Source organism: Prionailurus viverrinus, unplaced genomic scaffold (assembly GCF_022837055.1).
Source record: "Prionailurus viverrinus isolate Anna unplaced genomic scaffold, UM_Priviv_1.0 scaffold_49, whole genome shotgun sequence".
Taxonomy (NCBI): Eukaryota; Metazoa; Chordata; class Mammalia; order Carnivora; family Felidae; genus Prionailurus; species Prionailurus viverrinus.
Window position 1 is genome coordinate 734,842 of NW_025927612.1, and position 24,764 is coordinate 759,605.

Sequence of the window (24,764 nt, forward strand, 5' to 3'; positions counted from 1 at the left end):
ACCGCTCACAGACTAGGGCCCAGCCCTTACCCTGCCGGGCCTGGGCACCTGTTGCTACCCAAGGCTGAAATGCTGTCACAGAGCCCCCCAGGCTCCTCCACCCCCTCACCCCCAGTTCTTGTCTTTGGCCGCACCAGCCCCTCCTGTCTCCCAGGCGGCCAGACTCATGGCCTAGGCACCCAGGCGACCCAAAACTTTCCTCTCACAAACTGCCCCCTCGGATGGGAAGGCCTGGGGGGGTGGGGATGAAAGGATGCCGCCTCTGCTGGACCTGGGGGTCCCCCTATCTCCTGGCTCCCGGATGGGCGGCGCAGCACTTCTCTCCCGAGTGAGGAGTTTCCCAGGGCCCGATTTTGGGGTGCGGGTGCGGGGTGGGGGGCACTGGAGGAGAGGAACGGTTTTGAGCAGCTGCCCCAGGTGGTGAAGGACAGGGAGGGCTGATGGACGGTTTTTCGATGTAGCCATGGCGCCGCCTGCTGTTCGGAGGCCAAATCGCACCCCGGGTCAGGACGGGCGGAGCCGCAGCCCCAAGCGCAGCGATGATGTGGCCATCTCCGAAGCAGGGCGACCCCGGCAAGGCAGGCTCCGGCACTTGTGCTCAGAGCTCCCTCAGCAGCCAGCACACTACTTGCCCAGCTCAGGTCTTTCTTATCATCTGAGTAAGCCCACCCCTCCATCACAGGGCCTCCATGAGGGCAGGTGCCTCGCACGGTGGGCCGAGCGGCTGGCACAAAGTAGAGGCCGAATCAGTATCTGATGCACAAAACAAGAACAGGTAGGCGTCATGAGAGTCCAGTGTGAGGATGTCAGAGGTGGCGGGACAGGGGATGACCGGGGCCCAAACGGGAGCTAAGCGGAGGCCAGACAGCTCATTGGAGGCAAGGAGACCGAGCCGTCGAGACCTGGCCGTGGCGCTGGCTGCCTCCGGTCCCCTGGAACGTGGGCAGAAACAGCAGACACGGGAGGACTGGATTATGTGACCCAAAAGCCTGGAGCAAAGGATGGCCTCGAAGTGGCCATGGGGACAGGAAAGGAAGCTGCCCACCCCCGCCCCCAGACCTGCCCTGGGCTCAGGGCCCCGTGGGGACTGCGCATGGGGCACTACGGGGCAGGAAGGGGGCTGGGGGAGAAAGCTGCAGAGGGATTTGTGTGCCTGAGAATGAGCGGGCGGGCGTGCCCACCCCGGGCGGTGCCCGTCCCCGGCTACCTGGAGGCGCCCTGCGCCTGGCCATTCTTCTCCGCGGAGGCCAGGCCCCTGGCTCCAACCCCAAAGGCTGCTCCAGTCCTCCCCCCTCTCCCCCCACCGCCAAGACCCAGGCCAGCGCTGGGGTCTAACTGCCCAGGGGTCTAACTGCCTCCCTTCAGATCCTAAAGGCTGACAAAGAGAAAGGTCTTCTCGGTCAGGCTCCGCAATGAGGGCTGACAGGGAGCCGCAGAGGAGGGGTGACCGGGGCGCCCAGAACTCTGAGAGCTCTTTCCCCCGTGGAGGAAGGAAGGAGGCCGGCCCGGCAGGGCCAGGAGAGGCTTGGGGGTCCTGGCCAGCAGGGCGCCGGAGCCCTGGCTCACCCTCAGTGGGGTTGCAAGGGTCAGGGGCCGCACAGGCCGGAGGACCGGCCGCCGCCCTTTGTGCCACGTGCCACAAGCCGTAACCAACCCAGCCTCCGTGTCCTAGGCTGTCTTCCCCTTCCCGTCGCCGCCCCCAGCACAGGGGTTCCAAAGCCACAGTACAGTACAGACGTTGAGGCCTCAGTGGCGCCCTCTCCTGGCTAAGGAGCCCCGCCTCCACCTTCTGAGGCCGGGGTTCCCCAGGCTTCCGCACAAGAAGGTGCCCGCTGGAACCCCTCTCTGTCTGGCCAGGGCCGCGGAAGAGTGGGGGGAGGAAGGGAGAGGCTGGAGGCCACAGCCCAGGGCTCTGGTCGTCCTCCAGCTACAGCGGGCCTCCACTTGCCCGTGAGCCCCTCCCAGCCTGTCCTGCAGCCCACCCCCAGGGGCCCAGAGACAGCGACCCCCATTTGGCCTCCCGCCACCGCCCTCGGCTGGCAGCCCACAAGGCCTGAGCTGCCTCCGTTTTCTCTCAAGGAGCCACAGCCACGTGCAGGCCGACCGCTGGGGTGGTGGAGCTGGCCAGCCAGGCCGCCTCTCGCCGGTGCTCTGGGGGGACTGGGACAGGAAATTCTTGAACAACTTGGGAGCTCGCCTGCCATGACGGGAGGGAGCAGAAGTTCAGGGGGCCGTAGGCGAGGTCGCGTGGCCGGGTCCCGCGGGCAGGGGGCCTGCCTCCTTGGTCTCCTTCCCACAGGTGACATCCATCCCCTCCGCCCTCATCCCCCCATCCCTGTCCCTTACCCCTCCCTCCAGCTCACCACTGGCCCATCGCTCTGTCTGTATTTATTGATTTGGGGAAAACTCGAGGGCCACGACACAAGCGGGACCACCACAGTCAGCAAAGCACAGAACAGCGTGCGGGAAGAGCTGCCCCCGGAAAGCCTCTTCGGCATCTAGAGCGGGTGTGGCGGTGACAGTGGAGCGGGATCTCCGTGGACGCACCCCGCCAGCCCCCGGGCGAGGGCGGAGCCTGGGTGGCAGAGTGGGGAGACCCACTCCTGCCCCAGCGCCATGCGCCACACCCACACATCTCCAACTTTCCAGCAGAGGCCAGCCCGGGGTCCCGGGGCTGGGGAAAGGGGACTGAAAGGGCCCGCCCACAGGAAGGGAGTCCAGGAGTCAGGGCACTCGGCCTCAGCATCTGCCTGGGGGCAGCGGGGAGGAGAGAGGAGCACGGGGAAGGGGGTGGTCAGGAGGCTCCCCCAGCCTCCCCCCGCCCCCCCATCCCAGTCTCGGTTCTCAGCAGCAGTGCTCCCCGCCCCGCCCCGGGTCTTGCCATCAGGCTCCTCATGATCCCTGCAGCCACCCGCCCCCTCTGGCCTCTATCGTCTGCTTCTGCCAGAACCCCGGCTCCTTCCCTCCACCTCCACCTTCGGTCCTCAGTCCTCTGCTCTGCGAGGTGGCCACATGGAGCCCGCCCTCCTCTCAGTTCACTCGGGGGTCAGCTCCCAGTGGGTGCAGGGCCCACGCCCGCACACCTGGGCGTCACCACTTGGGGGGCTGGCCAGACCCGAGGCCAGGGTGACTGTGGCGGGCCATCCTCCGCCCTGAGGCCTCCTCGCTCTCCGGGCTCTGCCCCAGCTTGCGGATGTGACGCAGGAAGGAAGTGGCGTTGAATGCTCGCTGTGGGGAGAGAGGGCCATCAGGCCATGCCCCGGCAATGGCCCCAAGACTCTGAGGGCCACAGAGGCCACTGGCAACCGAGGCCGTCCCCTGAGAGGCGGGGACAGCCTCGAGCCAGGTCCACAGGCCCCTCTCCACACTGACCTTCCAGTGAGTCCGGGCAAAATTCTTCTGGATCTGCTCACTGACTGAGCCCAGGATGTCCTTGTCAAAGGCTGCGTCCCCAGAGATCCTAGGGGGAGGCCACGACACGGGTCAGTGGCGGGGGAGTCTCTGAGGGTGTGGGCCCTCTGGTCCCGGGAGAGCTTGGCAGGGGCCCCACTCACCAAAGATGCTGTAAAGCCTGCTGGCAGGTGAACCTCTTCTGTGGGTCTCGCTCCAGAAGGTGCCGGATGAAGTCTTTGGCTGGAGTGGGGACGCCAGGTCAGCCCACCCCGTCCCCGCTGCCCTCATCACTGCCCCCTCCCTGAGCTCGGGGCCAGCTTCACGTTCACCTGATTCTGAGATGTCATCCCAAAAGGGAGAGTCAAACTCATAGCTGGCCCTCAGGATCTGGCTGAAGAGTTCAGGGTCGCTCTCGTCGTAGAAAGGGGGGTACCCACACAGCCTGGCACCCACACATGAATCACCCAGCTGCCGGGCCCTCCCCGACCCAGCAGGAGGCAGGCAGGCAGAAGAGGAGCCTCCCAGCGGTCACTCACAAGATGTAGGAGATGACACCCAGGGCCCACACATCCACAGCCTTCCCATAGGGTTTCTGCTCCAAGAGCTCCGGGGCTGGGGGCCAGAGACAGACAGACACACACCCGCACGCACACGTGCCGTGGCTTCAGTGCCGCCAGGCTCAGCCTGGTCGACCCCAGGGATGACCCACCGCCTACCCTTCCCCTGGCACCATGTCCCCCAGCCCCCTCAAGCCCCAGTGAGTCTCAGGGCACGCCCCCCTCACTGACCCACATATCCTGGGGTCCCACAGGCGGTGCCCAGCACATTGCCAGTCTGGATTTTGGAGAGGCCAAAGTCGGAGACCATGATCTTGGAGTCCTCAAAGGGTGTAGCGTAGAGGAGGTTTTCCGGCTATGACACACGGGCGCCGGAGAAAGTGCCAGGTCAGCCCTGGCACAACCCCTGGGGCTGGGCACCCTCAAGTCCCCCAGACCCTCGGTGCACAGGGATGCCGGGCATGGCCCCGGGCGGGCAGGCAGGAGGACGGGCACCTTGAGGTCTCGGTGCACGATGCCCAAGCTGTGCAGGTAGGAGACGGCGCCCAGGACCTGGCCCACTAGGTGGCTGGCGTCCTTCTCCGTGTAGGAGCCACGCTCCATGATGCGGTCAAACAGCTCGCCCCCCGTCACCCTGAGGGTAGCGGGGACTCGGCTAATTCAGGCCAGTCGGCCCCCACTCACCACCCAGCGCCAGCCCCAGCCGCCCCCCCGCCCCAGCTTGCCCCTGCCCTCCTCACAGCTCCATGGCCAGGTAGAGGTGGGAAGGGCTCTCGTGGACGTCCTCCAGAGCCACAATGTTGGGGTGGCTGACCCTGCAATGGCAATAGAAAGGCCCGTATGGGCCACCACAGCCCCCTCTGGGCCTCTCGGGGCCTCGGAGTGCTTCGTCCCGGGGCCCCAGGGAAGGCTCCCTCCCTCTTCTCTTCCTCTGGTCTCTGCCCCGCTTACCTAGCACAGGCCACCTCTGCCTGGTCCAGCAAGGCAGAGCCCCGGGGCCAGGCGGTCGTGGGGATGCACTGAAGGCACAGGCCTGGCCAGGGGCGAGCACGCACCTGCGGAGCACGGCGATTTCGTTCTCCACCAGGGCCTCCTTGCCTCGAAGGGCCTTCTTGGGGATGCACTTGAGGGCGACGAGGTGTGAGGAGCCCCGCTCCTGGGCCAACACCACCTCAGAGAAGGCGCCCCTGAGGCAGAGAGGGAGAGGCAGGCAGGGAGGGGGAGAGGCGAAGAGGAGGAAAGGAGGGGGCAGGGAGGGAAAGCAGAGGTGCGGAGGGGGAAGGGCCCTCCTAGCTGAAGAAGATGGGGAGGCCCTCCCGGTCCCAGGCCACCCATCCGCCCCACCCCACACACACTCACACATTCGCTGACACACACACACACACACACACACACACACATCACATTCATTGACACACACACTCACGAGCCGAGCTTCTCCCGGATCTCATAGACGCTGCTGATGTCTTCCGTCTGTTTCTTGAGCAGCAGCATGTCTGTGGGGGGTCGGGGAGAGATGGAGGGAGGCCCCCTGCGTGAGGCCACCCTCAGTGGCAGCCCTGCTCAGAAACGCGTAAATCGCCCCCAGCCCCAGGCCGGCAGCATTTCGCCCCTCCCCCACCGCCCAGGCCCGCACTCCCAGGTGGGCGACTCCCAGCGAGGCCACCGCAGACCTTCCTCCCCTCCCAGATACGAGGCCGCCATCCGGAGCCCCCACCCCACCCCCGCTCTGGCACCTCGACGGCGATCAGCGCCCAGACACCCCTTCTCTGCCTCCATACAACCAAGGCAGCCGCGATCGGCCGGCTTCCAGAAGGCTCCGTGCACCCCCACCCCGTCCCCTCTGGGCCCACCCCCATCCACGGAGCCCACAGACGGCCCTCCCACACCCCCAGGCCTAGACCTGTCACCCAAGGCCCAGCGCTCACAGGCACTCGCGACTCAGGCCACCAACCCTCCCAAGATGCACCTGCGACCCCCGCGCCCAGCCGCCTGCCACGGCCACGGCCGCGGCCGCGGCCACCCACGCGGCCGCCCAAGTGCAGCCCGGCCCTCGGCGCCTCGGGGCGGGAGGGACTCGGCAGCCTGGGCCTCCCACGTCCCGAGCTGCGTGGGCCACGCCGGGCTTGACAGGTGTGCGCGGGGGCGCGCGGGGGCTGCGGCGGCCGTGGCCGGGACTCCCACGCGCCCCCGCCCGCGCGCGCCCGCGCCCGGGAGCGCCGGGTGCGGACCTGGAGCCGAAACTGCAGCGTCGCCTCGCGCAGTGGCCGCCGCGCCGAGCCCCCCGCCCGCGCCCCGCCGGACCCGCCCCCTCCGCGCGCGCCCCCGCCGGCCGCTGGCGACCGAGCGAACGTGCGGTGGCCGAGCGCCGCCGCGGCGCTGCAGGGCGCCTTGTAAGGCAATCGGCCGGCGCGCCGGCCCCCACCGCCTCCCTCCTCGTGTCATTCGTGCCGGTTCCTGCTGGCTCCCGGTCCCTTGGCGGCCTGGCTGGGCCGGCCCCAGGGCCTTTGCACCACCGGCTTTTGCTGTGCGAAAGTCTCTTCACCCACATGTTGACATAGCTCGCTGCGTGCCCTGAGGTCTCTTCCCTCGCGCCAGCCCTGCCACTGCCATTTCTGCCACCCTGGCCTGAGCCACCATCCGCACTCAATTGGAGGACAGCAACAGCCTCCCCATTGGGGTCCCTTTGTCCTCGGACCCCACCCTTCGCCCCTCCTACCCACAGTCTCTTTCCCACCGAGCAGCCAGAGCATCTCCTATATCTGGAGATCGTTTCACCGGACCTCCGGACCCTTCCACAGCCCTCCAGGCCATGAGGCAAAGCACAAGTGCTTACGGTGGCCTAAGGGCTCTGCATGATTGGTCCCCCTTCCCTATCGCTGCTCTGGCCCATTTCCACCCAGTCTCCTGCTCACTCAACTAGCTCTAGCCAGCTCCAACCACACTGGCTTCCTAACCGGCCCTCAAACACACCACACATGCACCTGCCCCAGGGCCTTTGCACTCACTGCCTCTCTGCCTGGAATGCTCTTCACTCAGATACCTGCTTGGCTTGCTCCCTCACTCTGTCAGTCTCAACTCAAATTTCACCTCCTCAAACAGGCCTCCGCTGCCCACCCACCCCAGTCTGTAGAACACCACCCTGCCTGCCCTGTCTTCAGGAGATCCACCACTGCAAAATCACCTTCTCTGTCTTGTCTTCCTCATCAAAGAATCCACTCCCAGAAAGTGTCTCTGCTGAACCAGCTTGGGAAATTAGTGCAACATTCAATCCTTCGTGCAACAATTAGTTGATTCCTCCCATCCGGTCCCATCTCGGTCTGGCACTCCTCCTAGGGGGTCCAGGCCCTGCCAGGGATGGGGGGAGAGCTGTTCTGGCTGTTGACAGGAGTACATCCATACAGGTCAGTGCTGCACAGGCTTCATGGAGTCACGGGAACTGCCTGCTGAATGCATCTCCACAGGGGTGTGTCTGTAGTCCTTGGCATGACACAAAGTCTCTTTTTTTTTTCTAAATTTTTTTAATGTTTTTTTTTAAATTTATTTTTGAGACAGAGAGAGACAGAGCATGAGCAGGGAAGGGGCAGAGAGAGAGGGAGACACAGAATGTGAAGCAGGCTCCAGGCTCCGAGCTGTCAGCACAGAGCCCGACGCGGGGCTCGCACTCACGGAACGTGAGATCACGACCTGAGCCGAAGTCGGACGCTTAACCGACTGAGCCACCCAGGCGCCCAGTCTCTTCTTTTTTTTAAAGTTTATTTATTTTGAAAGAGAGAGAGAGTGAGCATGAGCAGGGGAGGGGTGGGCGGGGGGGATGGGGAGACAGAATCCCAAGCAGGCTCCGTGCTGTCAGTACAGAGCCAGACACGGGGCTCGATCTCACCAACCATGAGATCACAACCTGAACCGAAATCCAGAGTGAGACGCTTAACCTGCTGAGCCCCCCCAGGTGCCCCTGACACAAAGCCTTTCAAGAGAGTCCATGGGGCCGACAGAGGTTTTTCAAAATCATCTTTCCAGAACTCAGCTCCCACCTGTCTCTGTCCAAAACGTGGTAAGTCTGAGACGATCCCTCCAGTTCCTGCTCCCCAGCCCTTTCCCAATGGTTACACGTCAGCAGGTCGGATCCAGGGCTGCTGTTCTGGTCAAGCCAGAAGGAATTTTACCAGAGCCCCGCGGTCACAGATTGGAACAAGAAGTGTAATTTATATACATTTGTGTTTCAGAGAAATACAAAGCATGAGGAATAAAAGCCCAGAGAAAGACAGCACAAGGGGATGTCTCTGAGGGGCAGCGGACAAAAAGTGGAGGCAGGAAGAAAAGAACTAACTTCCAAAGGGAACATGGAAAGAGTTTGAGACGGACACTGGGATCAGTTCACCGGGTGATTTTAATGCCATTGGCCTCATGTCAAAAGTGGTATCACGGTTGTTGTGGGTTTTTTTAACAGTATTTTTAAGACACCAGAAAGCACACCCTTTGCAACTGTTTGAACATCCATTGAAATATCGTAGACGTCAACTTCAAAATGCACACGTGTGTTGAGTGGTTGGGATAAAGAGCTTTTCAAAATCCTTTCCGGGGACCCCTTAGAGAAAAATTAGCTCAGAGTTGACCACAGGCCTCAATGTAAAATACCAAACCTTTAGAAGAAAACAGAGGAGAAAAATCTGTCTTAGCGTGGGCTTGGCGATGAGTTTTTATTTATCTATCTATCTGCCTATTTATTTATTTACTTACTTACTTCCTGATTCTTAAGAAGGCTCTGCGCTAGGCATGGAACCCAACGCGTGGCTTGAACTCACAACTCTGAGATCAAGACCTGAGCTGAGATCAAGAGTGAGACGCTTAACCAACAAGCCACCCGGGCGCCCTGAGTTTTTAGATATAATATGGAAAGCATGGCCCGTGAAAGAAAATGTGAGAAAAACTGGACTGTATCGAAATTTTCAATGTTTGCTCTGCAAACAACACCGTTAGAGAAAGAGAAGAAAAGCCACAGGCTGGGGGAAATGTCTGTAACAGACAAATCTGATAAAGGACTGGTATTCAAAATAAACAAGGAGCTCTTAAAACTCAACAAAAGAAAACAAACAGCTCGATTAAAAAATGGGCAAAAACAGGGGCGCCTGGGTGGCGCAGTCGGTTAAGCGTCCGACTTCAGCCAGGTCACGATCTCGCGGTCCGTGAGTTTGAGCCCCGCGTCGGGCCCTGGGCTGATGGCTCGGAGCCTGGATCCTGTTTCCGATTCTGTGTCTCCCTCTCTCTCTGCCCCTCCCCCGTTCGTGCTCTGTCTCTCTCTGTCCCAAAAAAAAATAAACGTTGAAAAAATAAATAAATAATTAATTAATTAAAAATTAAAAATGGGCAAAAACAAAGAAATGCAAACAAGTAAGCATAGGAAGAGATGCTTGAGGTCCTACGTCCACAGGGAAGTGCAAAAAATATTTTTAATGTTTATTTATTTTTGAGAGAGAGAGAAAGAGTACAAGCAGGGGAGGGGCAGAGAGAGAGGGGGACAGCAGAGAGCCCGATGTGGGGCTCCATCATGACCTGATCGTGACCTGAGCCCAGGTCTGACAGTTAACACTTAACCGAGCCCCGCAGGCACCTGGGAAGTGCAAATTACAAAACTAAATGTACTCTTCCCAAATGAGGGAGCAATCGTGCTTCTATTTACCTAAAGGAGTTGAAAACTTACGTCTACACAAACGGCAGCACGGAAATGTTTAGAGCAGCTTTGTTCATCATCATGCCAACACTGGAAGCCACCCTGATGTCCTCAGGTAGGTGAATGGATAAAGTAACTGCTCGGTGAAACAAGTCCGCCTGAAAACAGCAACATACTGTAAGATTCTCTTTATGTGACATTCCAGAAGAGGCAAAAAAGGTAGAGAGAGGGACCACATCAGGGGTTGCCAAGGGTTTGAGACAGGGGAGTCCCGGGTGGCTGGGGGAAGCCTAGATGTTTAGGGCTGGGAGGCCGGACACCCTGGAGAAGTCAAGACCCAGAGAAGTGGACAGCAGAAAGAGTGAAGCTTAACATACACAAATTTTAAAATAATCCTTCAGGAAAGTGGGGGATCCCAGGAAGGAATGCAGACCCACCAAAGAATCTAGGTGGATTACAGATGTATGCAACCACCTTGCTGAACGGGATTGGGGGAAAGGGGCTGATGAAAGTCACTAGGAAATGAGGGGATTGGACGGGGAGGGGGGTGGGGGGGCAGGGTTCACTTTAAAGTGGAGACACCTGAAGTACAGGCACGACCCCAGCCCGATGACCGAGGCCGACATACAGCGGTGAGTCATGCTGGCAGCTCCTCGTCTCTATAACCATCACCCGGGCTACTCGTGACAAAAACACCAGACAAACCAAACTGTCCAGGCGGTTAAACATGAAGAAAGTCTAAGAGGAGACGTGACAACAAATGCAGTGTGGTCCCGGGGCAGAGCAAGGACATTAGAGGCAAGCTGAGGAAATCTGAGTTCTGACTACGGACTTGAGTTAATAACTGGTTGGTTATTGTAACAACGCGTAGGCAGGGCGCCGGGGCGCAGAGGCACCCGGTTCGAGGGCCCCAAACACACCAAGTTCAGCCCCTCCAAACTCCAAAGACAGAGAAACTAGGGGTAGTGAAACAGGAAAGGGACTTATTTCGGTGAGGCCAACAGCGGGAAGACAGAGAATACTTCCAGGTTTGTAGAACAAAAACGTGGGGCGGACGGAGGCGGGTGCATGCGGGTGGGCAGTGAAGGTCAAACGGATTGTGTGTTCCGGGGCAGGATCTTGCTGGCACGGGGGCAGTCCCTCTGCTGGAGGGGGTAGTTTCGGTTCCCATCTGGGGGTGCTTTGCCAACAGACCAGCTGGAAGGGAGAGGCCAACTGGCAAGGGTGAGGTCAAAATGGAGCTGGCCGAAGCCCTCTGTCAAATACAGCACACTAATGTGCAGTCTTGCAACAGGGGAAGCTGCGCCCCCCCCCCCCCGCCCCGCACAGCCCTGCGTAGGGGTAGGAGGCTCAGATTGCCCCTCCCTAGTCCTGGGGACCCTCCAAACCTCCAGCCCCCAGCCCCGGGGCAGCTCCCTGCCCCAGTCGTGGAAATCACAAAGCCCTTCAAGGTGGATCCCACCCTTTGTTCCCAGCTAATTCTAATTCCAAAACTCCTTGTGCCCCTACCCTATCTCCTGGTGCCCCTGGGATAGCCAGCCACTCCCGGGTGGGGCACCCCCCTCACCCACGGGCCCGCTCCTCAGGCCGTGGCCACCCGAGATCGGGTGGGCCACGCAGCCCCAGCCTCTGTGGGCACAGGGTCCAATTCCCAGGCCTCCCCGGACAATGAGAGCCTTCCGCTCACACCCCCCTCCTGCCCTCCCTCTGGCTCTCTCCTCCTCCTCAGCTCCTCCGGCAACTCCAGCCTCACTGGGCTCTGAAAGGCAGCCCCCCTGCCTTGGGCCCAGGAAACCTGTGCTTGTCACTTCGAAGCGGCCTTGGTGAGAGGCCCCCACCCACTCCCTCACATGCTCGGGAGCCAGCCTCATGGGGGTACAGGGGCCTGGCAGGAGCCACGGAGGCTTAGACCGGGCTTGCAGGGGGGAAGGTCTCCTGGCCCTCGGCACCCCACTCACCCCCAGTGGCTCCCGCCCACCCGGGGAGGAGAGGGGGGCAAGATATACCTTCCCCAAGCCCCAAGAACCCCCCACCCCCGCCGCCACCCCAAGGGCTGCAACTCCCTCCGCTTGTGTCCTGTTCAGATGGTCAGCACCAGCCCCAGGAACGCTGTGGCTGTCCTTGGCAGATCGGAAGCTCCCACGCGCTGCTTGGGGCAGCACCACAGGAGCCAGAGTTCTGGCCTCCAGCTCCCACTCGGGGCGACCCCCGCCGATTCATCCTGGTCCGGAGGCGAGGACCAGTCCATAAACTTCGCACCCCATAGATGCCCAGCTCGCCTTGGCAGTGCAGGTGCCAGCGGATGCACACCCATCTCTCTGGCCTCCCCGGGACAGGTGGCAGCCAAGCCGAGTCTGCAGGGGCAGAGGGAGGTCAGCCCAGACAGCGGGCTCGGCGCGGGTCACGGGGGCAGGTCAGCTCAGGGGGCACGCTGCTCTGCAGTGCTGGGAGCCCACATGCCAGCTCTTGCCCAATTTTGTGCACCTCGGAGAGGAATCTGACTCCGTCTCCAGCACAAACAAAAGCCCAGAGAAGATCAGATGGGGAGGGACAGGGGAGATTTGTCCAGCGTGGTTGCTGGGGCTGAGAGGAGGAGGCCACTGGGGCCCGGGGCGGGGGTGGGGGGGGCGTGGTTACCTGCTTGGGGGAGACTGGAGTGGCGGGGGGGGGGGGAAGGCGCAGCAGCCCTGTCAAGTCTGGTCTGGGGGCCTGTTGCACCCCCCAGGTCATGGAGCGCCCCCCAGGTCATGGAGGAGGGTCTAGAGACACCCCATGAAGGCTCCCCCTGGAGGGGTGCCAGCTTGGGTCCTAGAGCCCCGGAGCTCCCCCGGCCCTTCTCAGCACTCACCTCCCCCTCGGGCCTCCCTGTGGCCCCTCCGGCCAAGCTGCCCCCCCTCCCAGCAGCCTCGGATCTCACGGATCTCACGGATCTCATGATCTCACGCAGGCAGCTCACTCACTGCTCAGCCACTGGCCTTTGAACCTGCCTCCCCTCCCAGGGGAGAGGAGACCCGCCCTTGGCTCCTTCAAAGGCCCTCCTCAGGTTCCCCAGGTCTTGCCGCCTTCACCCTGGGCCCTTCCTGCAGCGGCAGCCATTTCCCCAAAGTGCCACCCGCCGGCCCACACCCCCTCCAGCCACTGCCTTCTCTCCCCGCCGCGCTCCTGGTACAAGCAAGATCTTAAATTCTCGAAAGGGTTGCCTGCACCCGACCGAGTCCACGCGTCCTCACTTCCCCCTGCTTGTCAGGGCGCTGTCTGACCTCTGCCCGAAGACCATGTCCATCACGGCTACCGCCCTCCCTTCCGCGGGCACCCCCGCCCCCCCCCACCCACCGGGACGAGATCTGTGGTTCACTGGGCTACTCGTCTTTCCCCTCTGCCCTTGGTCCCCGGTGGCCCCCACTTCTCCACGACGCCTACATGTCACACACTTCTCGGTGGCCTCTGTCTGCAGACCAGCTTCAGTCTGACACCGGGCCAGAGAAAACTCCAGTTAGGGTCTTCCGATGAACAGAGCCGCCCTGCCACCTGGCACATCCCCAAGCCTCACCCCCCCCCCACCCCCCCCACCCCCCGTGCCCTGACCCAACCTGAGCACAGGCCACCTGGCCAGGCTTCCACAAAGCCCCCGCCCCGGAGGCTACTCCAGCCATCCTGGGAGGAGGGCCTGCCCCTCCTCACCCAGCAGGCTCAATCTGGCTCGGGCCAGAACTGCTTTTCTTCTAAAAGCCGCCGGATGGCTGAGGGTTTAGCTTAACAGGATGAGCCATCTGGGGACTGCAGCCTGGTGATCGCAGAGTCTGGGAGTGGTGGGGGGCGGGGGCACCCTTCCTGTCCCCAGGCCAGGACAACGACCCTTTCCTTCCCCACCCCATGGCTGCTCTTCACCCTGCAAAGTTCCCAACAGGCTGCTCGGCTGTGGGTCGGGAGGCTGCCGAACACCCTTGCTAAAGGGAGGCCTGAAGGTCCCTGGAGAGAGAAGCTGTGCAGGTGAGGGGTGCCGGGCCTCCCAGCTGAGGCCTTCGGGGGAGGGTCTGTGCACCTGACAGGCACCAGGGGGCAGCCTTGCCCTATTCGTGCCTGAATCTCCAGCACATCTGGCACGGGTGGGGGCAGCGAGGGTCCCTGCGACCCCTCCTTGGTGACAGTGTGTTGCTTTGCCGGGCAGGCTTGTCCTCGCCCACTTAGGAGACTCAGAGAGACTTCTCACCCCAAGAGCTGGGACGCTGACCTCAAGCTTCCAGGGTTTCGACGCTGAACGCCAGGAGGAGGCAGGGCGGTGCCTCTGGTAAAGCCCCCCCCCCCCCCCCCAGCACACCTGGAGACAGAGCCCCAGTCCAGCCTTTCCCTCGCCGGCCAGCTCAGCCCCACTCCCTCGGGAGGCAGAAGCAGCCGGCAGGCCCTCTGGTGCGGGGCGCCAGGAAGCCCTAGGCCTTGGTACCCACCACTGGCCCAGGCCCTAGCTGGGACTCAGAGAAGGGCCAGAGGGCTGGGACAGACTGGAAGGAGGTGGGGAGAAGAGGAAAGGAGGGCAAGGATGGCTGGAAGGCAGCCAGGGAAGTGGCTTTCCTAGAACCAGGAAGGGCAGGTTAGGAGGGGCGATCTGGGAGGGAGCCAGGCCCAGATAAACTCGGGGTCAGGAGTGGCTCTGTCCCTGGGAAGGACGTGCTGGTCGGCGCCCCAGGTAGCAGCCATCCTGCTTCCCGCCGGAGTGGCGTCTCCTCATCGGGAGGAGGGAAGGAGGAGGTGGGCGGAGTGACGGGGAGGGCGGGACGGCGGGGGGAGGGGGACCAGCCCGGTCGTGGGGGTGGGGCGACAGTGACATCACCGGGAGTCGGTTCTTAAGCGGCAGCCGCTCGGACCGGGAAAGAGAGGGACGGTCGGAGCGCGGTGGCGAGTCGCTGAGCCCGCCGCGGCCCCGAGAGCGGCTGGAGCCGCCGCCGCCGGGAAGGAGGGGCGAGCGCGCCTCGGCCGTCGCCGTCGCCGCCGCCACCGCCGCCGCCGCCGCCGCCGCCGGAGCCGCGAGCGAGCCGGGCAGCCGCGCCGGCCCGGGCCGGGGCGGGGGGCGCGGGCCGCAGGCCCCTGCTCCGGCCGCCGCTTGCAGACCGTGGGCGCCCGATGCCGCCCGCGCCCCGCTAGGCTGAATTTCGGGCCGGGCAAGCCGCCGCCGCCACCGCCCGAGCCGCGGACAGGAGTCTCGGGAGCCACCGCCGCCGCCCGGCCGGGCCCCGCCGCCGCCCGCGCGCCCCCGGGCCCCCGACACACATGAGATTCTTCAGGCTCACTTTCAAGTGCTTCGTGGACTGCTTCTGACCGCGCCGCCCCGCCTCCCCGACCCCCGGCCCGGCCGCCCCCGGCCCCCCGGCGGGCCCGCGCCTTCGGGGCCCCCCAGCGCCACCGGCGCCCTCCGCCGCCCGTCCGCCCGCCCCCGCGAGGCGCCGCGCCCCCCGGCCCGGCCGCGCGGCCCGCCGGGGCCATGGCGAAGAAGAGCGCCGAGAACGGCATCTACAGCGTGTCCGGCGACGAGAAGAAGGGCCCCCTGATCGCGCCCGGGCCCGACGGGGCCCCGGCCAAGGGCGACGGCCCCGCGGGCCTGGGGGCGCCCGGCGGCCGCCTGGCCGTGCCGCCGCGTGAGACCTGGACGCGCCAGATGGACTTCATCATGTCGTGCGTGGGCTTCGCCGTGGGCCTGGGCAACGTGTGGCGCTTCCCCTACCTGTGCTACAAGAACGGCGGAGGTGAGCGCCCCCGCCCCGCCGCGTCCCCGCTCCTCCTCGCCAGGAGCCCCCTCCCCCGCCCGCCCCACCGGGGCGTGGGGCCGAAGTCCGGGATAGGGGGTGCTGGAGACCGCCCCTCGCTGGCCGCTGCCGCTCGGTGGCTCAGCCCCGGCGGCCTCCACCCCCCAGCCGGTCATGTGCCTGGCAGTGTGTGGGGGGAGGGGGCCGGCGAGCCAACTGCCGAAGCCCCGGGACTGCCTCCCCCCCCCCCCCCCCGGACTCCTGGCGCAGGGGCCCCGGAGTGATTGGCCACGGAGGTGGGAAGGCGATGCCTGCCCCCTGGGGGGCTCCCAGAGGTGAGGAGCCCAGGCTGCCCCCGCCGGTCAGGCACACAAGTGGCACATTGTGCGGGGCCCCCACGTGTGCACACACGAACACACACACACACAATGGACTACTCTGTCCCTCCCCCTGCCCTCTCCTCCCCTCCCCTCCCTTCCCCTCTCTTCTCTTCCCCTCACTCCCCTCTCCTCCCCTCCCCTCCCTTCCCTTCCCCTCCCCTCCCCTCCCCTCCCCTCTCCCCTCCCCTCCCCTCCAGCCTGGGCCTGGAACACTGGGTGCCTGAGCCAGGCTTGGGTAGCCTGCGGCCTGGGCCGCCTGGCGCCGCCGCTGGACACACTGCACGCATACCCCATGCCCGCCTGCCCCGGGCCCAGCTTAGCAACAGCGACAGCCACCGGGTGTCCTGTGACTGCAAAGTAGCGCTGGGGCTGGGGGAAAGCCATGGTGACTGGATGATGGGTGGGAAACTGAGGCCCAGAGTGAAGGCCTTGGCCCAAGGTCACACACAAGAAGGATGCTTGGGACCAGCAGCCGGACAAGCTGCAGCCAAGCCCGACTTCTGAGTAATGCAGAGCTGAGCTGGGGCAACAGAAGGGGGCCTGGAGAGGACAGGAGAGCAGACGGGGGGGGGGGGGGGGGGGAGGCTGCTGATGCCCAGCTCCCCTTAACCCCCCACCTCTGGCCTGTGGTCTCTGGCCCCACGTTGCCTGCAGCCTCTAGAGCCAGGCTCACCAGCGTTTGTACTACCCCACCTTGACTCCCTCTGTCTTTGTTCACCGATACCTCGAGATTCCCCCCCCCACCGTGCCCCCTGGCAGAAGACTGCCACCCACCCTCTTCCCTGGACCTTCATGCTTGCAGGCAAGTGCCTGGGTGCAGGAAAACCCAGGCTCCCCGTCCTTGCCCAAGCCAGACAGGCCCCCAGGCCGGAGTGCCAGCCATGGCGCACACACGCACACGGACGCATCCACATGGCCTCACCGCTCTTTCCCGTGCTGCCTGGCCAACTGCGACACGAGGCCGTATGTGTCCTCCGTGCCTGTTAGGTCACCCTCGGTGACGGTGGGGCCAGAAGCCTTGTGAGCACAGGGGCCCCCTACCCAAGAAACAGGGCTGTAAGCATCGGGGGACGGCCACATCCCTCCCGACATTCCAACCCCCTCCTCCCAGCAAGGCTGTTCACCTTGCAACTCTGAGTCAGTGGCCACCCCCTGCACTGATTCACCCACTGGGAAGTTAGGATGGGGCCGGGGAGGAGCCCGGAGCTGGCTCCTCCCTGGCCTCCCACGGCTTCCGAAAGCTGGGCTGGCCAGCCAGGGGCTAAGGGGCCGCCCTGGGCAAGTGCCCACCCTTGTGTTCTTCCTCCCCCAGGTGTATTCCTTATCCCCTATGTCTTGATCGCCCTGGTCGGAGGAATCCCCATTTTCTTCCTGGAGATCTCACTGGGCCAGTTCATGAAGGCCGGCAGCATCAACGTCTGGAACATCTGCCCCTTGTTCAAAGGTGAGCGGCCCCAAGCCGGTCCCCTTTGCCCTCTCCCTCAGCGACCCCTCCCCTTTCCCACTGCTAGGGCAAAACTGGCACCCACTTGAGAAATCTTGTCTCATCTGAGCACCAGGTCGGGGACCCGGTGCATAACCCCCAAGTCACGAGTGGGAAGCCGGAGGATCTGGAGACCACCCAGTGACCTTAGGCATGCGGGGAATGGGAGTCGGAGACTGGCCTCTCCACCAGGGTGAGGGTGCCCAGGCCCAGCAGAGCCGGGAACAGACCCTGCCAAGCATACTTGGCTCACCGGGGCTGAGCAGAGGGTGCGAGAACAGGAGATGATGTCAAGGGCCAGCTCTCCCAAGGCCAGAGGGCCAGCCTAAGGAGGTGGGGGAGCAGCTATGAGAAGTTCAGGGAGGATCTGAAGGGAAGGACTATTGGCAAAAGTCACTTTAGAGCTCCTTCTGCATGTGGGCAGTGTCCCTGTTATCTCTCAAGGCCTTAGGAGGGACCCTGGGGAGGCCAGGGCTCAGAGAGGCGAAGTGACTGGCCCCGGTTGCCCGCTGAGAGAGTGACCATCTCCCACACCACCCCAGGTCACCAGGAAGCCCCCAGCTGCTGAGTACTGGGGGCCACTGGGGGGCCAGCTGGAGGCTTGGCCCTCCATCAACCGCCACGGTGGCAGTAGGACCCAGAAGGGGACCCGTGTGTGAGACTAGGGAATTCACAGGAGCTGAGGCTCCGACTGCAACAGGAGGGGAGGGTTCAAGGGAGGAACCTCGAGCCAGCCCTCTAGTGTCGGGCTACTCGGACAAGTGAGAGTCCAGGGGCTCTCTGCATCTGCCCTCCCCACCATCCTCCCACCACATCTCAGTCATGCTCCAGACTTCTCTGAGCTCTGTAGGATAGATAAGGGGGGCGGTGGGGAGCAGCCAAAGAGCCCACGCAGAAACTCCTCTTCTTCCCAGGCCTGGGCTACGCCTCCATGGTGATCGTCTTCTACTGCAACACCTACTACATCATGGTGCTGGCCTGGGGCTTCTATTACCTGGTGAAGTCCTTCACCACCACGCTGCCCTGGGCCACATGTGGCCATACCTGGAACACTCCTGACTGTGTGGAGATCTTCCGCCATGAAGACTGTGCCAATGCCAGCCTGGCCAACCTCACATGTGACCAGCTTGCTGACCGCCGGTCCCCTGTCATCGAGTTCTGGGAGTGAGTCAGGCGCCTCTGGGCCAAGCCCTGCCTGTCCCTGTCTGTGGGCTCCCCATATGGCCCGGGTCTGCGTGTGCTGGGGCCCGGCCCCCTGGGGGGTGGGGGCGGGGCGGGATGCCAAGCAGGGGCCACTCCCAGGCCCTGCCTGTCCTCCGGGAGCCCCCCACGCGGTCCCTAGGGGAGCTGGAATGGACGGGCCTCACTCCCTCACCACTTCTCGGTGCCGGGCATCGTCAGTCCCCTTGTGCCTGCCAGCCTGGGGGAGGGGAGACCACCGAGGGCACGACCAGCCTCTGGCCAGGGGCTCCCGGGCTCCAGCCTCCCGCACTGCAACGCCTCCGGGCTGTGGGCTTGGGCTGGGTGCCCGGGTGCCCAGGGGGGCCCAGCTGGACCCGAGGGCTGCGGCACGGGGGAGTACTGCCCCGGCGACAGCTCCCGGGTCGCTTTGCCCTCTGCTGCGGCAGCCCTAACGGGCTGTCCCTCCCCCAGGAACAAAGTCTTGCGGCTCTCTGGGGGGCTGGACGTGCCAGGGGCCCTCAACTGGGAGGTGACCCTGTGTCTGCTGGCCTGCTGGGTGCTGGTCTACTTCTGTGTCTGGAAGGGGGTCAAGTCAACAGGAAAGGTACAGCTGGAGGCGGGCGGGCGGGTAGGCGGGGGGGGGTGATGATGGCAGGGGTGGGGGCAGCATGGCCGATGGGGAGAAGAGGCATCTCCACTGCGGGGGGGGGGGGGGGGGGACCCCCGCCACGCGAGGTGACCGGGCCAGAGCCTGAGGAGGGGGCAGGTACTTGAATCCAGGCCACTGGATTTCCCACGCATGCCTGCGTAGTCAGTCCTCCCCACCCTCCAACTCCAGCCCAGACGGCTTCCGTCCTGAGGGGACAGGCCCAGGCGACAGCCAGCTGAACTTGCCTGTGTCGGGCATCCCCGCCCCAGTTTCCCTCTCTTCCTCACTCACTACTTCCTCACTCTCTGCTTTGCGGCCAGCCTGGGGGGACCCGGCCCGTGGCCCTCCCTTGCCTACCTGTCCTGCTCTGCTGAGGGTGGGACGGAGGCAGAGGTCTTCCCTGTCACCTCGCTGTCGCCTCTGTCTCCGGCCGGCCCAGTCCACTCCAGACTACCCAGGACCCTGCCCCTGTGCAGAGAACCACCTGCCGTCAGGGGCACGGGAGGCATGGGACCTGCCTCCAGGCCGATGTCCTGCTCCCCACCCGGGGAAGGTCCTGCCTCCATCCTCCCTCTACAGCTGACCTGTCCTTGCGGGGGCGGCCGATGGCCAGCTGAGCACCCCGCTTCCTTCGGGAGGAGCCCAAGCTCTGAGGAATATAAGGGGGGGCTGCAGGCTGGCCTCCCGCTTGACCTCGGAGCGGACCGTACCACAGTGGGGGGAGTGCGGCCCGCCTGCCCCCCTGCTGAGGCTGGGAGCCCCTAAGTGGGGAGGCGGGGGCCGCAGGGCCCCTTCTGAGCAGCGCCCCCACCCCCACCCCAGATCGTGTACTTCACGGCTACATTCCCCTACGTGGTCCTCGTCGTGCTGTTGGTGCGGGGAGTGCTGCTGCCCGGCGCCCTGGATGGCATCATCTACTATCTCAAGCCTGACTGGTCGAAGCTGGGGTCCCCTCAGGTGAGGGGGCGGTGGGCTGGACGGGACGAGGGGCGGGCCAGGCCGGCAGGGCCCCTCATCTCCTCCCCGCCCTGGTCTATCTCCAGGTGTGGATAGATGCCGGGACCCAGATTTTCTTTTCTTACGCCATCGGCCTGGGCGCCCTCACGGCGCTGGGCAGCTACAACCGCTTCAACAACAACTGCTACAAGTAGGTGCCGCAGGCCGCCCCCCGCCCCCGCCGCGCGTCCGCGGGCAGCGGGCGGCCTGACCAGTCCCCGCGGCCCCCTCTGCCCCCAGGGACGCCATCATCCTGGCCCTCATCAACAGCGGGACCAGCTTTTTCGCTGGCTTCGTGGTCTTCTCCATCCTGGGCTTCATGGCCGCAGAGCAGGGCGTGCACATCTCCAAGGTGGCGGAATCAGGTGAGGACCCCGACCCCTCTGCCCGGCCTTCCGTCCTAACAGACCCCATCTGAGAACACACGTGCACACAGATATTCTGGGAAACGAGAGACAGATTCACTTCGCTTGTCCCATCACTTGGGGCCGAGGGAGGCCTGGCCGAGCAGCTGCCAGGCACAGCTGTTCCCGTCGGCCCCGAGCCGGAGCCTCGAGGGCCGGGCCACGGGGGGCCTCGAGCTCTCGTCCGTCCGTCCGTGCATCCCTCCCCGGGGCCCTGGGCTGAGCCCCTCACATTCGGCCGAGTGTTGCAGAGGGAGAGGAGGGGCTTTCCGGGGTGAACGGTGACAGGTGACCACAAGGGCAGCCGGCCGGCAAGACCCGGAGCCTGAGCCAGACACCCCGCTCTCGCGGGCTCGGGCCCCCCCCCCCCCCCCCGGCAACACCTTGACTCAAGGGGAAAGGCCCCCAGCCACCGCACGCCCCGGCGTCATGCCTCAGTTTGGAAGCTCAGGGAAGGGGAGAAGGGGAGGGCGGCGGGCGACGAGGCCGGACGGAACGGAACGCGGGCACGGGACACAGGTGTCGAGACCCTGCCGCTTCCCCTTCAGGGCCCGGCCTGGCCTTCATCGCCTACCCCCGGGCCGTCACGCTGATGCCTGTGGCCCCCCTCTGGGCTGCCCTGTTTTTCTTCATGCTGTTGCTGCTCGGCCTGGACAGCCAGGTTTGCGGGGGGGGCGGGGGGGACAGGACGGAGGGTGCCGGGAGGGTGGGGGAGGCCCCGGGGCCAGGGGGGACGGCTGGCAGGTGGCCGCAGGGGCGTGGCCTGAGCGCCCAGCCACAGTTTGTAGGTGTGGAAGGCTTCATCACCGGCCTGCTCGACCTCCTCCCGGCCTCCTACTACTTCCGTTTCCAAAGGGAGATCTCCGTGGCCCTCTGCTGCGCCCTCTGCTTTGTCATCGACCTCTCCATGGTGACTGATGTGAGTGGGGGCGGGGTGGGGGCCGCCCCAGGCCTCCCGCTGCCTGCCACCTTCCCTGACCCGGCTCCGTCCCCAGGGCGGGATGTACGTCTTCCAGCTGTTTGACTACTACTCGGCCAGCGGCACGACCCTGCTGTGGCAGGCCTTCTGGGAGTGCGTGGTGGTCGCCTGGGTGTACGGTAGGTCCGGGCCCCGGGGCGAGCTGGGGGTGCGGGCCGGAGCAGGGGTGGTGGGGCGTCCGGCTCCAGCCCTCCCGCCTCGCTCGCCCCAGGAGCCGACCGCTTCATGGACGACGTCGCCTGCATGATCGGGTACCGCCCTTGCCCCTGGATGAAATGGTGCTGGTCCTTCTTCACCCCGCTGGTCTGCATGGTAAGGGCCGGGGGAGGCCCGAGCCGGGGGAGGGATGCCGAGGGCCCACCGCTGGCTGAGTGCACGGCGGGGGGTTCTCACCCGCAGGGCATCTTTATCTTCAACGTGGTGTACTACAAGCCGCTCGTCTACAACAACACCTACGTGTACCCGTGGTGGGGCGAGGCCATGGGCTGGGGCTTCGCGCTCTCCTCCATGCTGTGTGTGCCCCTCCACCTCCTGGGCTGCCTCCTCAGGGCCAAGGGGACCGTGGCTGAGGTCAGTCCCCTGCACCCCCTCTTCCCTGCATGACTCCCTCCCTCCCTCCCTCTCACCCACCGGATCAAGGCGTTTTCCTCCCAAGTGCCCCTTCTCCCACCCACTACTAGGATGTAGCATCACACTAGGAGTCTCTGGGCCAGAAGTCTCTGGGCCGGCCCACAGGGGGGTGGATGGAAGGAACGCTGAGCCTCCAGGTCCCGAGGTCACGGCAGGGGGAGGAGAGAGAGGTCTGTCCCTAGCCCCTGCCCCATTTCCCTAGGACAGAGTGTGGGGTGTGGTCAGTGCCCGTGGGAGGGGCCCCGGACCCCCACCCGTGGCAGGTGGTGGGAAGTGGAGAGAGACCAAGGGGAAAAAGCGTATGCGCCCCGCCCGGGGACTTGAACGTGTCCCTCTCTCCTGCAGCGCTGGCAGCACCTGACGCAGCCTGTCTGGGGCCTCCACCACTTGGAGTATAGAGCTCAGGACTCCGATGTCAGGGGCCTGACCACCCTGACCCCAGTGTCCGAGAGCAGCAAAGTGGTGGTGGTAGAGAGCGTCATGTGACAGGCACCCCGGCTCACATCACCAGCTCACCCTCTTGTAGCCATAGCAGCCCCTGCTTCGGCCCCCAACCCCTCCCGGGGGCTTGCCTTTCCCTGACACTTTTGGGGGTCTGCCTGGGGAGGGGGGGGAAGCACCACGAGTGCTAACTAAAATAACTTTTTTTCCATTTTTAATAAAACGCCAAAAATATCACAACCCACCAAAAATAGATGCCTCCCCACCCCCCACCCAAGCTGGTATACACGCTGCTTCCTAGGCCCTGCCCACCGCCCTCCCCCTAGTGCCCGCCGCAGATGCGCCTCACCGGCCCCCAAGTGCGCCTGCCTCTCCGGGCTCTGCCCTGCACACCCCAGGGTGGCCCCTTGAGGAGGCAGCGGCGGCTGCTTGGGGGACAGGACAGGAGAGGGGAGGAGGGAGGTGGGGGAGGGGCTGCGGAACCAGGGCGAGTATTTCAGCCGGGCTAGACCCCCTCTCCCCGTCCCAGTCCCTATCCTAGAAGCTTAGAGAGCCAGCCAGCAAGGGAACCTTCCGGTTCCCGCGCCAATTGCCACCAATATCAGTTGTGTGAGCTTGTGTACGAATGCATGTGTGCGTGAGTATGTAGGATAAACCTAGATCTCTTAGCAAAGGTGACTACCAGGTGTAAACTGTGCCTGTGGGCTAACGAGGCTTGTATTTTGCACATTTTATAAAAACTTGAGGAAAAGAGATTTCTGCTTGTATATTTCTAAAGAGAAAACCGCCCAGCGTCCCTCTCCTTGCCGCTCCCTGCCCCTCTCAGCACCCCTGAAGTCCTCTGCCCCAGCCAAGGAGTGTGAATTTATAGATCTAATTTTCATAGGCAAAAGCTTCAAGCTGTTGAGCGCGCGAGTCTGTCGTGTGGGTGTGCATGTGTAGCGCCCGGCCCCAGACCGGGTGGAGGAGTGCATGGCCGTGGGGGGTGGGCATGGGGGGGCCGGAGCATCCCCGCACCCCCTCTGCCCGCGAGGCGAGGCGGCGGGGTGAGCGGAGGCGGCATCCTGACCCCTGGGGGATCTGGGGCTGCTCACCTGGAGCGCTCAGGCCCGCCCCCGCCCTGCCCCCTGGGCCAGGCGCCACTGCAGGGATCTGAGGTGGGCACCGGCCAGGGAAGGGACCCCGGGCACGGCTCCCACCTGCGAGCTTAAGGCTGATGCACTTTCCACGGCTCAAGTCTTCCATGTAGCAGCTTTAATTAACCCACGTGTGTGTCACGTCCGATTCCGAGACAGCCGAGCGGACCCTAGAAAGGCTTCCCCCACTCCGCGCCACCCCGACGTCGGTCGGAGGGGTGGGACTGGGTGAGGGCGGGGGTCCGGCGGGGACATTCTTACTGTGCTAAAAAGCCACTGCAAACATAGCAATAAAACATGTCATTTTCCAAAGCCGGCTCTGGCTCCACCTCTGCTTGTCGCGAGGGGTAGTGGGGTCGGGTCAGGGGTGCTGGGGCTGCAAGCGGGGGGAGCCTTCCCACCTCGAGCTGCTTCCTCGGGCGAGTATTCGTTGTGAGGGTCTGCGCCCGGCGCTGTTCCAGGAATAGGGGTAGAGAAGGTGACAAAGCCGGGAGAAAGGGTAACTGGAGAGGAAGGCCAAGAGCAGGGAAGGTGGGTGGGAAGTGGCCAGCGCGGAGACTCCCCAAGACGGCCCAAACACACACTGCACCCGACAGAGCAGGTCACCTCCCGAGGGACAGGTGGGTGGGGCTGCTAGGAAGGAGGCTGGGGACAAGGCTGCAGCAGAGCCCAGGAAGCCGGACAGGGCACGAGCAGCATACTGGGGGCCTGTCTGCAAGGCCTGCGAGGCCGTCCGCAACAGGGCTGCGGGCGGTTGGGACGCAGGGTCGAGAGGAGCCAGGGAGATGCCGTGAGCCTGAGCACTTGAGCACCGGGAAGGGCAGCACTGCCAGGCCCTCCCTGCACCCAGGGAGATGCGGGAGAGAAGGTCTGGAGGTGGCGGTGGCCACTGACTGTGGGCCTACTGTGCCAGAGATGTCGCCTCAGTGGGAGTGTCTCGTCAGCAGGTGGACAAGGAATCTGCAGTTCCAGAAAGAGTCTGGACTGGAGAGAGAACATTAGAGGCTCTCAGCACACAGAGATGGGCCAGAAAGCCCTGAAGCTGCACCAGCTCGCCAAGGGCGGCTGAGAGCCGTGTAGAGGGACAAGCGGCCCACGCACCGAAACCTGGGGTCCTGGGACACC

The 24,764-nt window shown here is 64.2% G+C and overlaps 3 protein-coding genes across 7 annotated transcripts; 2 read left to right on the forward strand and 1 right to left on the reverse strand.

Annotated features, from left to right (window-relative positions):
* Positions 1 to 2,373: 2,373 nt before the first annotated feature.
* On the reverse strand, positions 2,374 to 16,865 carry PNCK (pregnancy up-regulated nonubiquitous CaM kinase). Of its 4 annotated transcripts, XM_047847629.1 has the most exons (14): positions 16,662 to 16,865; positions 9,652 to 9,779; positions 7,135 to 7,298; positions 5,377 to 5,446; positions 5,006 to 5,137; positions 4,691 to 4,765; positions 4,446 to 4,584; positions 4,182 to 4,305; positions 3,930 to 4,005; positions 3,723 to 3,835; positions 3,555 to 3,633; positions 3,373 to 3,460; positions 3,084 to 3,228; positions 2,374 to 2,750 (listed from the first exon to the last, which is right to left on the reverse strand). In XM_047847629.1, the coding sequence occupies exons 4-13, from the start codon at positions 5,442 to 5,444 to the stop codon at positions 3,091 to 3,093; spliced, it is 1,032 nt and encodes a 343-aa protein (XP_047703585.1). In that variant the 5' UTR covers positions 5,445 to 5,446; positions 7,135 to 7,298; positions 9,652 to 9,779; positions 16,662 to 16,865; the 3' UTR covers positions 2,374 to 2,750; positions 3,084 to 3,090. The 4 variants fall into 4 exon arrangements, with proteins under 4 accessions (XP_047703585.1, XP_047703583.1, XP_047703584.1 ...); XM_047847627.1 differs by having other exon boundaries at positions 5,006 to 5,446; XM_047847628.1 differs by lacking the exons at positions 7,135 to 7,298; positions 9,652 to 9,779; positions 16,662 to 16,865 and adding an exon at positions 6,182 to 6,234 and having other exon boundaries at positions 4,446 to 4,605.
* LOC125159388 (sterile alpha motif domain-containing protein 1-like) lies at positions 5,443 to 6,347 on the forward strand. The gene is made up of 2 exons (XM_047847731.1): positions 5,443 to 5,994; positions 6,084 to 6,347. The coding sequence occupies exons 1-2, from the start codon at positions 5,443 to 5,445 to the stop codon at positions 6,345 to 6,347; spliced, it is 816 nt and encodes a 271-aa protein (XP_047703687.1).
* Positions 15,018 to 23,951, forward strand: SLC6A8 (solute carrier family 6 member 8). Of its 2 annotated transcripts, none has more exons than XM_047847622.1 (13): positions 15,018 to 15,359; positions 17,052 to 17,183; positions 18,137 to 18,386; positions 18,876 to 19,008; positions 19,876 to 20,010; positions 20,097 to 20,200; positions 20,290 to 20,414; positions 21,002 to 21,114; positions 21,235 to 21,372; positions 21,449 to 21,551; positions 21,644 to 21,744; positions 21,832 to 22,002; positions 22,408 to 23,951. In XM_047847622.1, the coding sequence occupies exons 1-13, from the start codon at positions 15,098 to 15,100 to the stop codon at positions 22,546 to 22,548; spliced, it is 1,908 nt and encodes a 635-aa protein (XP_047703578.1). In that variant the 5' UTR covers positions 15,018 to 15,097; the 3' UTR covers positions 22,549 to 23,951. The 2 variants fall into 2 exon arrangements, with proteins under 2 accessions (XP_047703578.1, XP_047703579.1); XM_047847623.1 differs by having other exon boundaries at positions 21,235 to 21,363.
* The last annotated feature ends 813 nt before the right edge of the window (positions 23,952 to 24,764 follow it).